The sequence below is a fragment of the Silurus meridionalis genome, chromosome 17, assembly GCF_014805685.1.
Source record: "Silurus meridionalis isolate SWU-2019-XX chromosome 17, ASM1480568v1, whole genome shotgun sequence".
In the NCBI taxonomy this organism is placed as follows: Eukaryota; Metazoa; Chordata; class Actinopteri; order Siluriformes; family Siluridae; genus Silurus; species Silurus meridionalis.
The window spans coordinates 20,759,668-20,772,487 of record NC_060900.1 but is presented as its reverse complement, the minus strand read 5'-3'; the positions used below and the strand labels follow the sequence as shown (position 1 = coordinate 20,772,487).

General features: G+C 37.6%; 1 protein-coding gene across 4 annotated transcripts in view; it reads right to left on the bottom strand.

Moving 5' to 3' along the window:
• Positions 1–12,820, bottom strand: part of nphp4 (nephronophthisis 4) — a 203,524-nt gene that overhangs the window by 92,304 nt on the left and 98,400 nt on the right. For all 4 annotated transcript variants that reach the window (XR_006928342.1, XM_046871942.1, XM_046871945.1 and 1 more), the window contains one exon: positions 780–950. Coding sequence is in view for 3 of the 4 variants with exons in the window: in XM_046871942.1 (XP_046727898.1) it covers positions 780–950 (171 nt within the window). In the remaining variant the exon portion in view is untranslated. The remainder of the gene's footprint in view (positions 1–779; positions 951–12,820) is intronic.

The window sequence follows — 12,820 nt, the reverse complement described above, 5'->3', positions numbered from 1 at the left end:
CATAACATTCGTATCTGCTTTTGGAACATCATTCCATTCCACATTTAGTCGCAATTTGTTGTTACAATAACCTCCACTCTCCTGGGTGGATGTTCTATGTTTAGGAGTGTGCCTGTGGAGATTTTTGCTCATTCAGCAATAAAGGTGTTAGTAAACTCAGCTACTGATGTAGGTGAGGTGAGGAGGCCTGGGGTGCAGTCACTGTTCCAAATCATCATAAATGCGTCCAGTAGAGTTGAGTTCAGAGCTTTAGAGCAGAAAACTCAAAATCTTCTAATCCAACAAATGTAAACCATATCTGAATAGATCTCGCTTTGAGCACAGGGACATTGTCATACCACAATACAGGTTTGGGTCTTCAAGTTGACATGAAAGAAAATTGAAGACTGCGTCCAAAGACATCCTATAAAATTGTGTACTTCCAACTTTGTTGTAACAGTTTGGGGAAGAACCACATTTGGCTGGTGTCAAGTCTGATGTCCCAATACTATTGTCCATATAGTGTATCTTTTAGTATTTACCCTGAATAAGCTTTTTAATCAGGTTCTGAAAGCAAGCAAGATGTTTCAAGATCTATCTATGATTGTATATCAATTATGTGAATCAATTATTTGCAGCATTAAAAATAATTCAGTTTGGCAGTGGAGGAAAAAAAAATAGCCATCCATTAGTTTCGGGTTTCTGGTTTCAATCCCAAGTTTAGCACTAAAATGTTTGGATCAATTGATATCTTTCTTGTATCGAGCGTTCTAATATTTGTCGATGTGTTTAAATCTTACCTGCTGTGTGTGTGCTGTGTAAACCAGAACTCCATAGGGGTTGGGTAAGGCACCACCCTGCAGGTTAACACATACGCTTTCATATGGGCCTTCAGGATCAGAGAAAGGACTCCAGACACCCCAGCGCACACACTGCATAAAAACCACCCTCTGCACGGCTGCCGAGGGCATCTACAGAGAAAAGAAATAAAGCATTAAAGTGAATGATTAGGTATGCTGCGGCAACGACCAATGGCATCCGCACTTCTCATTTCCTTTTCACAACGGATCATGCAGCAATATTAACTGCCTCCTCGTTTAGATTAGAACAGTATATTTAGTGAGGTATTTAATTCGTTTCGTGCACATTCTATTGATTCTGTCGATGATATAAGATTCGGTGAGTGAAGATGTTCTGAATTACATTTAGTAGTCGCTTCTTGTTTTGCTCTGGTAAGAATGAGACAAAGTTACAAAAACATATGCAAGAAAACGAACAAACCAACAAACATGCAGAAAAATTTAAGGTAAATTAAAGTTCATTTTTGAAATACTATTTAAAATAATAAATAAATAATACATGCATTAATAATAATACTAATAATAATAATATTACCACAAATAAACAAAAAAACCCCAACTATTAAATAAATAAATAAAGGGATGCACACCTTCAAACACCAAAACTGGCATGTCCCTATTCATATTTATTTATTTATTTTTTCCCCAGTGCATGTATCTGCTTTAAATGTTAACACATACTGTCTTTTTTTTTTTTTATATGGACGGACATGTATAGATTCAAGCTTAAAAATAATATTCGTAAGGAACACATCAGTGCACATCAATACACAAATTACTACTACTACTACTACTACACAAAAACAAACAAACAAAAAAAAACAAACAAACAAAAAAAATATATATATATATATATATATATATATATATATATATATATATATAGAGAGAGAGAGAGAGAGAGAGAGAGAGAGAGAGAGAGAGACAGAGAATGAGAATGGCTCCACATGAAGAGCCTAAACAGCTATGAGGTTACTGTGGAGGGTTAAACTCAAAAACCCTGAGGATGGATTCGGACTGTAATTAATATAAACAGTCTGCTACAATTCCTCAGGGCTGCAATTACCATGAACGGTTTTATAGTGTCTATGTGTTGACTAATCTCAACAATGATGAATCTGAATAAATGGACAGTTGATGTCACTCATAAGATTCATATGTGCTTTTTAAACATTCCATTTTACATTTAGTCCCATTTTCTATTATAATAAACTCCAGTGTACTAGTGGAGATTTGAGCTAAATCAGCCACCAGGGTGGTAGGAAAGTCAGGTAGTAATGTAGGATGAGGAAGCCTGGGGTTTAGTGAGAGTTCCAAATCATCCTACCGGTGTTTAATAGGTTTGAGGTCAGACCTCTATAGAAGGCCACTCAACATCTACAACTCATGTAGATAGATATCTTCATAGAGCTGGTTTTGTGCACAGAGACTTTACTAGTTCAAGCGAAAGGAAAATTTTATGATGCCATATCCAAAGACATGCTATAAAACTGTGGGCCTCCAACTTTGTGGTAATAGTTTGGAGAAAAGCCAACTGTAGTGTACCATACGCTGTATGTTTGCAGGGGATCGTGTGAAGAGTGAGGCAGAAAGACTACAGGGGGAGCAAGTAGAATAGAAATCTCAATTTTCACTGTAGCAAAAAAAAGTCTGGGCTAAAAGTGTTGCTATGTTTATTTAATTAGCAGTCGCTGAAGTACCATACAGATTTTGGAATTGGGGTGACCTTATGCCTTCACTAAACCAGGCTACAAGAAATGGGACATGGCTTTAACAGGCTTGGTTTGAGTAAAAAAATTGGTGTTTTGTCCTTGTGTCTGTGGAAAGAGGGAGTCTCGAGAGGTAAGGATGTTATCACAGTTTTGGACAAAAGTAGAGCAAGTGAACGTGAGAGAAGACAGATTTCTTTTTTTTTTACTCGGGTTTATCTACGTTCCTCTATCATAAACTCTTCAGACAAAACACATCACTGTTGTCTGCTTAATCAAAGCTTCCAAGAGAAAAAAAATAATAAGAAGAATAAAATAAAGTGGGAGGCACTTGTAAGAGCAACAGATTAACATGCCTCTCTTGACTCCGTGTTTTATATATATATATATATATATATATATATATATATATATATATATATATATATATATATATAAAAAAATCAGATCAGTATTTACAGTATATAATCATCATCAGACAGATGAGAGTTTTGCTCTTCAATCTCAGCTCTCAGCTACACCAGAGACAATAACATTAGACATAAAATATAAATAAATATAAGCATATTTATATTAGGGCTGTCAATCGAATTTAATATTAAATCGCAATTAATCGCATGATCGTCATGAGTTAACTCGTGATTAATCACAACTTAATCGCACATTTTTATCTGTTCTAAATGTTCTTTAAATGAATACTTTCCAAGTTTTTAATACTCTAATCAACACGGGCATGGACAAATATTAATGCTTTATGGAAATGTATATTTATTATTAGTAAAACCAGACTCAACATCGGGCATGAATACAAAATATTCTTGTAAATGTTTTAAAGTAATTATGGTGTTTTAAATTACATAAATCATCAGGACACAGAATGGAAACTTTGCTATTTTCCACATGGACGGTTTTAATAACCGGATGTGAGCATCATGGGGGATTTTGGTGTTCGATTTGAGACTTGGCGCATCAGTAAAGCAAATGTTTAGTGATAAAAAATAATTTTTCGGTGTTTATTTTAATCTTTTTATATCTGAGTAAAGAACAGACGTTGTGAATAAATGTGTGTCAAACAGAAATGAGCACCGCATTAATCTCGTGCGTTAATAACATTTCTGGTGTTTTAATAATTTTTGCGTTAATTGTGATAATATATATTTAAATAATATTTAATGGAAATTTTAACTCATTTTACTAATCTCATAAAAAAGGAATAAAATTAGCAAACTAAATCGAATTAAAAAATACAAATAAGTTGTATAAAAATTTATTCAAAACTTAATTAATAAAAAAAATATTCATTAATTAATAACAAAATATAAATAAATGAATGAAAGGAAAAATATTACAGGCCACTTTAATGTCAGTCTCACTCCGGGCAGTAGGATTAGTCTTAGCACTGAGAACTTCACTTACACAAGCCGGCATTTTTCTTTCCTTTCTTGGAAAAAGAAAAGGAAAGAAAATAAATGGTAGCTATCCCATGATTAAACAGCCCTCCTATAGAATAAAACATCATGGCCGATCATTTATAAGTTGGTCGAGCTCGATACAAGGAAATTAATCAGGAATAAAAAAGGAGGGAGAAAAGAAGAGCAACAAGTTGGCCGTGGTTCTTCTTTCTCCTGCTTGCTTTTCCTCACGCCCTCCATTTACCTTGGTCTTAATCTCAATCTATTGTTCAATCTCTCTTTTACACACAAACACACACACATACACACACACACACACACACACACAGAGAGACACTTTTCCATATTATATACGGATGGCGATGTGATGTATCTGGTCTGAGATATATCTGCTGTGTGATAAATACTCTGCACTTCAGCAAAGAGCACTAATGTAAGAGATTCATCTTTGGGCACACAGATCCATCACGCGGCCGAAGAGAGCGGCCGGCAATAAACCATCCCGCGCCGGCGTAACGGGTGCCAAGTCCATTACATTTCACAGAACATGTGCTCTCTATCTAAACTAACATACAACCGCTAATGCCTTTTGCAGCATGTTCTACGCGTCTCTAAAAAATTTACAAGGAGCCGCTGAGATTCATATAGCACCGCAAAAAGACTGTCATAAATCTTTTCATGGAATACTGGCCACTGATACTAAGGAGTTTAATGTACGATACTGTAATAATGACTAAAACTATATAACATCAAAATTGTTTTACATGAACTGTACTCAAAGTCCATCTGGATCTTTCCTCATGCTGTCCATCTCCTCTATTAAACATTAGCCAACTATAAAAGCAACAGCATGCATCCTGTTAGTTTAACTTCTCGACCTTGAAAACAAACTCTTTTTCTCTTTGTGATCCAAACTGGCGCCTTTTTCCGTCACGGGTGCAGCCGTGCTCCTCGAGCCAATGTAGGCGACACACATTTCGTTTTTGGAGCTTTCCCCACAGGAGCGTGAGCTAATGAAGACGATCGAGCTCGCATCCCTCTCTGGAGGGGCTTGCTGAACAGGAGGACACACTTTACAACACACGAACACAAAACGATTTCCGCCTTTCTTTTATGGGTTAGGGCTCAGATGGCGCGAGGCAGGGACACAGGTGATAAGCGCTCGGAGGGCTTGGAAAGGTTCAGGCGCATAATCTGTCGCAAATGAGATAGCGTGAGCACGCTGCGTTTCAGCTGAGAGCGTCGGCATGGACACAAATAAGTCCAAATACTCGGGGCAGGCGCAGACGGGTCACGGTTTAAAGGCCTTCGGAATGAGGCAGCTCAGTTTTACTACAAAACATTTAGTAGTTTGTGTTTAACCCGGATAGCACCTGGTGCGATCAAATCCCCTTTGTAAGAAAGACCTGGTCAAAAAGGCAGCAAAAGACCCAACAAACTCAAATCCCCCAAAATCCCTTTGAGAACAAACACAAAGGAACAGAAACAGAAACAATTTATATAAAGTAATACATTTACAGCATTTGGTGAATGTTTTTATCCTGAGCTCATCCCATTTAAACAACTGAGCAGGTGATGTGCGATTGAGACGGTTTGGGCACGTGCACAGGAGAGACATGGGGTATATCAGTAGAAGAATGCTGAAGATAAAGCCACCAGGCAGGATAAAAAGAAGAAGACCAAAGAAGAAGGTTTATGGATGTAGTGAGGAAAGACATGCAGGAGGTTGGTTTGAAAGAGGCAGATCTAGATGACAAAGTGATATCTAGACAGATGATCCGCTGTGGAGAGACGAAAGAAAAAGATACAACTGAGCAGTTGAGGGTTAAGGGCCTTGTTTAGGGGCCCAACAGTGGCATCTTGGTAGTGCTGGGATTTGAACACACACACCCTAAGCTCAGACTTAGCACATGTACCAATAGGTTGTATAGTTTTTAAAGATCATAATATCCATTGATTTACACAAATAATGGAAGACAAATAAGTATATAGCAAGCCACATATTCATTTCTGAATAAAATAAATAGATTTTTTATGTATTTATTATTGCACTGTATTTCTAATTATTAATGATGCCCGACGTTTTAATCTAGTCGACACTACATTAATGTTCATCATGACAGGTCAATAGAGCCTTCAGAAACAGTTTTTTAGGAAACAGTCTATACAGCAGATACATGTTCCTGTCAAACAGAAGCTTTTCAGTAGTCTTGGAGAAGACCACATAGTTAGAGGCCCACAATAATATAAGATGTCTCATTAAATTTTTCATTTACTTTAACTAGGAGACCCAAACCTGTTCCAGCTTGACAATGCCACTGTGCACAAAGTGAGCTCCAAGGAGATGTAGTTTACATGGGTTGGTGTGGAAGATCTTGAGTGGCCTGCTATAGAGCTCTGACCTCCACCCTTTTGGAATGATCTAACCAGACGATACAAATTGTATATTCTTTTTTGGTTGAGGAGGCCTGAGGCCCTGAGTGTTTCAATTGATCCCAAATATGGTCAATAAAGTTGAAATGAGAGATCTATGGCAGGCCACTCAAGATCTTCCACTCCAATCCATGTAAAGGTTGACAATCTGTCAGTGTTTATCACGACTGGCAAATAGACAACAGAGAGCCATTCAGATTTATTTTTTAACTTTTTTTAAAGATTAATTGCCACATTTAAATGCATTTGGGTATGCTTGTAGCAATGAAGTGTATTTTCAGTTCAGCCTGAATGCTGCCATTTAAACAAATGTATTCTTTAAAGAAAATTCTTAATTCTGATTTGGGTCAGAAGGTGCTTTTAGTTAAGCTCTATTTATTTATTATTTATTAAGAAATTTCCCCACTGTGGGACGAATAAAGGTATATCTTAATGCAAAATCATTTGCAAAGAAATGCATGGTTGAAGTACCTTGTATAGTCACCTTGCTTCACGTTAACCTAAAAAGAGATGTAATTCTGGATATACTGAAGTTTTCGGTGAGACTGTATTAATTTAGCTTATACAAAAAATGTCTCCAGTGTTAGTGCTCCATAAAATTGAATATAAATTACAGATAATACAGAATTCTGTACCAAACTACTAAGTAAACCAAGCTAGTACATGAGGGAGGAGCTAAAAACAGTCATATTTGATTATCACAGAAACATAATTGTTAATGTATCTGCTTGACTATCTGCCTCATTTCTCTCTCTCTCTCTCTCTCTCTCTCTCTCTCTCTCTCTTTTGGTTTTATCCACGTACTTTTTTTGTAAGATTTGGAGATACATCATCAACAACTGATTGTTTCAGAATAGCTTTTAAATTTATTTATCCCTAGTGATGTCTTTTTATGGCTTGATTTACAGTTCTTAGCTCATCTTGAATTTTGGCCAAACCGCAAATGGATTCTAATCCACTTTATTTTGCACACAAACTGTTCGGGATTTTCAATAAAGATTAATTGGCACATTTGACTGCATTTGGGTGTGCTTGTAGCAATGAAGTATTTTCAGTAAAGGCCAAGCGATTGAGTTTAGCCTGAATGCTGCCATTTAAACAAATTTACTCTTTTTTGTACAATTCTTAATGATTATTTGGATCAGAAAGTGTTTTAAGCTTAGTTTTTCTTTAGTTTTTTTTTTGCAATATTTATTAATTATGTCAATGCACAGATAAAGTACCTTGTGTAGTCACTGTGTTTCATGTAAGCCTCTAAAAATGGATGTCATTCTGGATATGGGGCAGTTTTCTGTGAGAATGCATTAATTTAGCTTTAAAAAAAAAATAAAAAAAATAAACGTCACCAGCGTTATTGCTCTGTAACAATTGGATGCAAAGCTGTTTCTTTCAAAATCTTTAGGATGAGTTTTTCCCTACTTAAGTCCAAAAAAGCATAAAAACTATTTTTTGAACATTGCTGCTACATAAAAAAAAAAAAAAGCATGAAGCAAGACAGACAACACAGCGATGTCAAGATAATAAAAAACGCATGTTCAATATAAACAGGAGGCTCGACTTCAACTGTGCAATGCCGATGCATGGCGATGTACTGTATACTCAATGAAGTGCTGTCATCAGCTTGAAAGATTCACGCTATGCAGTGCTACCCTACATGCCACGCTACATGGATCTGCCAGCATGACGGATGGGTTAAAAAAAAAAAAAAGAAAGAGAGAGAGAGAAACTAGAATATGAATGAACCAGAGCAGAATATAAACAAGTTCTGATAATGCTGTAAACTTTCACAATATACTGAATGTAAAAGAGAATGTGAGGATCGTTGGCTGAGTCCGATGTTGAGCCCAGTGCTAAGCTACATGCTGGCTAATTACACGTTCACATAAACAAGCCGAGTGGCTGAGTCGAGGTTACAGCATGATTCTAAAAAGAAATCTAGCTGAGAACATAAGTATTATGCTAAAACAAACAAACAAACAATCTAACAGAAATATGAATAAAAAGTGTAAAAATATTACTAAAAGGTATTACAGCACATGAGAGTGCTGGGTTGAAAAGAAAAAGAAAAGAAAAAAGATACTGTTGATCTAAGCACAGGCCGAGTAATATCAACAAGACTGTAATTTCACAAGAGTGGTGGCTTATTACAGAGGGGAAAAAATCTATCATCTGTGTTGCTGATTGCAACGCCCACACAAACAAAGGCTAAAACCATTTGATTGCATCCCGCACAACAAACTCAATGCAGACTGACGTAACCATCTACAGCAACACGAAAAGAAAATGCACAGATCTGCTTATTTTCGTCTTTTTACCATTTGTAAAAAGAAATAGTTTTTTTTTTTTGAGCATGACAGCAGAAAATGTCACGACGCATAAAGACGCACAGGACCGCAAGAGACATTTTAGCATAAAATCGAACGAATCTTGTGTTCGGTGATCTGAAGCAGAACCGAGCACAAACACGACCAAAGTTGTGTTGCGAAGAAAGGTGTTACGCAAGTCCCAAGTGCAGTTTTTTCAAGCTAACGACAATAAATATAGGGTAAATTCCTAACATATATGATTCAGCTCACTAAAATAGGGAATCTTACTTCAGTATCTTCTCAGCATATGCCCAAAAGTAGACCCAGCCATGTATATGATTTTTCCAGCCATATGTGGTGTTTCTCAATGTTACCACAAATTTGGAGGCACACAATTGTATAGAATGTCTTTGGATGTGGTAGAATTAAAAATCCCCATTACTTCAACTAGGAGACCCAAACCTGTTCCAGCATGACAATGCCCTTGTGTACAATGTAAGAGTATGGGCAGCACTCTCACACATCGGCACGTTCACACACACTTGCCCATCTGTCCATCTGCCCATTAATCAAACTGATTGATTTCCTTGCAGGATATATAGATTTCTATGTAACATAATATTCCATATGGGATCAGTTATCTGTCCACCTGCCCTCCCATGTTGGGAGACGAGTTGTAAAATTGTATTGATAGACCAGAAGTCATGTAACTACCCAGGGTTTCCGCAGGATCTTATAAAGATTTGTGTTTGGTCCCTAACCACAAGGTTAGAGGCACACAATTGTATAGAATGTCTTTGGATGTGGTAGCATGAAATCTTCCCTTCATCTTAACTAGCAGACCCAAACCTGTTCCAGCATGACAATGCCCTTGTGTACAAAGTGAACTCCATGAAGATACAGTCTACATGGGCTGGAGTGTAACCCTACTCAACACATTTGGGATAAATTGACCTGATCATTAAATTCGTACATGCTTTTTGGTTAAGGAGGCCTGGGGTGCAGTGAGCATTTCAATTGACCTCAAAGGTATTCATTAAGGTTTAGTTCAGAGCTCTACAACAGGCCACACAAGATCTTTCACTCCAACCCATGTAAACCATGTATTGTCATGTTGGAACAGCTTTGGGTTTGAAGAGAAAATGTATGCTGTACAATCGTGTGCTTTGGTGGTAATAGTTTGGGAAAGAATTAAATATAGCTGTTATAGTCAGGTGTCTCCATACTTGTCGACTAAATAAAGGAAGTACTCAAAAAGGTGCTTTTATTTAGAATTCGGGTGTCAGAAATTCCCCGTCTTTTCACAATGTTTTGTTTTCAGTCTCCACGTGTCTCTTTATTACCCGATCACGTGTCTTTTGAGTGGTGTTGATCCCTATTGTAGCCACCTGCTACCTGTCTGATTACTGATTCATTTCTCAGTTTAAGCATTTGAGCTGCATTGTTTCAGTGGGTCCATGTTAATGCATGTTTATGAGCCTTCTTTTGCTGTATTGCCTGAGTCCCTTGAAGATAACTTCCTGGTTTCTGTGCTCTCGGTTATAATTATAATTACAGATTCTCTTGTGATCATCTTGCCATGCCTGTGATGCGACCCATGTGTATGATCTGGATATGCTCGAATACACCCGATGCTGATTTTACACGCTTGTGTCCTACTTCATTGACATGCAAGCTACAGTTGGAAGTAATTTCGGAATTGAGGACTGAGGAAAAATTCCTCGAGTTAAACTAAAGAAACTATTTGAGGAGATGCCAAGAGTGGGCAAAGCTTCATCACGCATACTGTTAAGAATATTCGAAAATGAGCGAATGACGTATAATTAAATCCTTCTTCAAGTGGATGTGGGCACATTTTTAACAAATCATCATCGCTGTATCAAATTGGAACCATTATTTGCTTTGTCATGTTAAACCCGTTAATCCGAAATTTTCCAAAACTTTACTTTTTTTTTTTATCAGAATCCCATCCTGCACTGCTGCTTAACAGAACCCCTCCATAAAACATGGCTACCGTGTGCTGGCGCCGACTTCCAAACCTGATCAGCCATAAGCCAGGCATCATGGGAAGCCAAGGCTTTGGCCGTGATCCAGCACAGCAGATTGCTTCACATCCTCTTCATGTTGTCCCTCCTGGTCAAAAATTCACAAAGGCATAAAAGCATGCAGCAGCAGGAGCGTAGTTGTGGGACTCCGCAAGCACTCGAGCAGCATGAAAGATGGCAGAGGTGTTTGAGAAGCATGCGACTCAGCCACAGAGGGTTTTAGATGTGTCAGTGATGATCGTGTGAAGAGTAAAGCCAAGCAAAACGCATGATCCCATTGCATTAGCCTTCAAAAAAGAAAGATGAACCATCTAGTTGGTAACATTTAGAAAAGCTCAGGTGTAATCTGTATATATTTTTTATTTGCTTTAAAATTCTAATTTCTCTTTAAAAAGAAGGATGTGGAAAACATGATTCCTTCTAAGTAAAAACCCAGTAAACTGTAAAACAAAACATTCAATGTGAAGCCAGAGGTTCAGGGAGTTTGAGCAGCAAAAGCAACATCAGTGAGCCTCACTGTTTCACTGCAGAAACAGTAGGATATTTTTGAAAGCTTCATTTTACTTTTTGTAAACATAAGAATTTTTCTTCTAAACCAAAAACTCTCATCTTTCCAAAGGACATTTTGCTAGAAGTCTGGTTTTAAACTCCTGACTGCTTTTTCTTTTGTGCGTTTCTCTGTAAGAAGTTCTCTAGGTCTTCTAATACCCAGCTTATTTTCATTCCGACAGCAACGCCTGGATCGACTTGAAACCACTGCACCTAAAGACTTGAAGGTCAGCATCGGCTCTGTCTTGAAATTTTTCTGGGCTCTTTCCTCAACCATTCAAACAATCCTTCTGGTCAAACTTGAGTTGGATTTCCTATTGAGGCCACGTCCAGTCTATGGTCCCATGAGCCTAAATAACATTGCCAGCAGTGCGGTCACAGGAATAACAATCATGTAAAAGATGGCTTTTCAGCCTTTAGGTTGACCATGCTTGCCTACTACTTTCCTGGCAGCCTCCTCAAACAACTTCCATCTTTACTTTTTCATGGTCGGTGAGATCCAGAAAACAGCTCCAGGAGGAATTTGACATCCAAACTGGCTGATTGGTAGGAACGGGATCATAAAGTATTGCCCCTGTTAATACTGGTGTTGTATAAAGAGGACAAATTCTCATATCCAAATAACAATCTTAAGATGTATTTAGTTTTAACCAAGATAACTTTTTCTTCTCCTGTTTTGCCTCTATTCATTGTACAGCCAGTGCTGTCATCTAGTCATGTATCTTGGGATACATGACACAAGGTCTTCCTCTGAACGCTATTCATCCAAATGATCCAAAACGCAGCTGCACGACTTGTGTCCAATCTGTCCAAGTTCTCCCACACCACCCCACTGCTGCGCTCCCTTCACTGGCTTCCAGTGGCTGCACGTATTAGATTCAAAACACTGATGCTTGCCTACAAGGCCAAAAATGGATCAGCACCATCTTACCTCAGAGAACTTCTCGCACTGCACCATGCTGCCTGAGATCCTCCAGCACTGCTCGACTGGTACCACCTTCTCTCAGAATGAGAGGTAAGTATACTTCAAGGCTCTTCTCTGTTCTGTTACTGAGGTGGTGGAATGAACTTCCCCTAGATGTCCGTACAGCGGAGTCCCTAGCTATCTTCATGCGACAATTGAAAACCTACCTCTTACTGAAACACTTCAATTAGCACTTTCCAAGTTTGCTTTGTAGAATTCTAGAATTATATTTATATTAAGTATGTTATCTGGCGTTCCAGTGTAGATTTATTCATTGCTAGAGACTCAACGCACTTTTGTACGTCGCTGTGGACAAGGGCGTCTGCTAAATGCCACAAATGTAAGTGTAAATGCAAATGATACTGCACCTTCTGAGAGAATTTTTTCCAAAACTAAAGGGTTGATCCGGCAAAGAAAAAAAAGTAGATCAAAGAGAAGAAAACTGTCAACATTCTCTAGTTTCTTCACAAAAAACATATGATATCTAACACATATGTATAGAATTAAATAAAATCTTACATGATGAAAAAAAATTACATGATGTAATGGATTATATTATATAC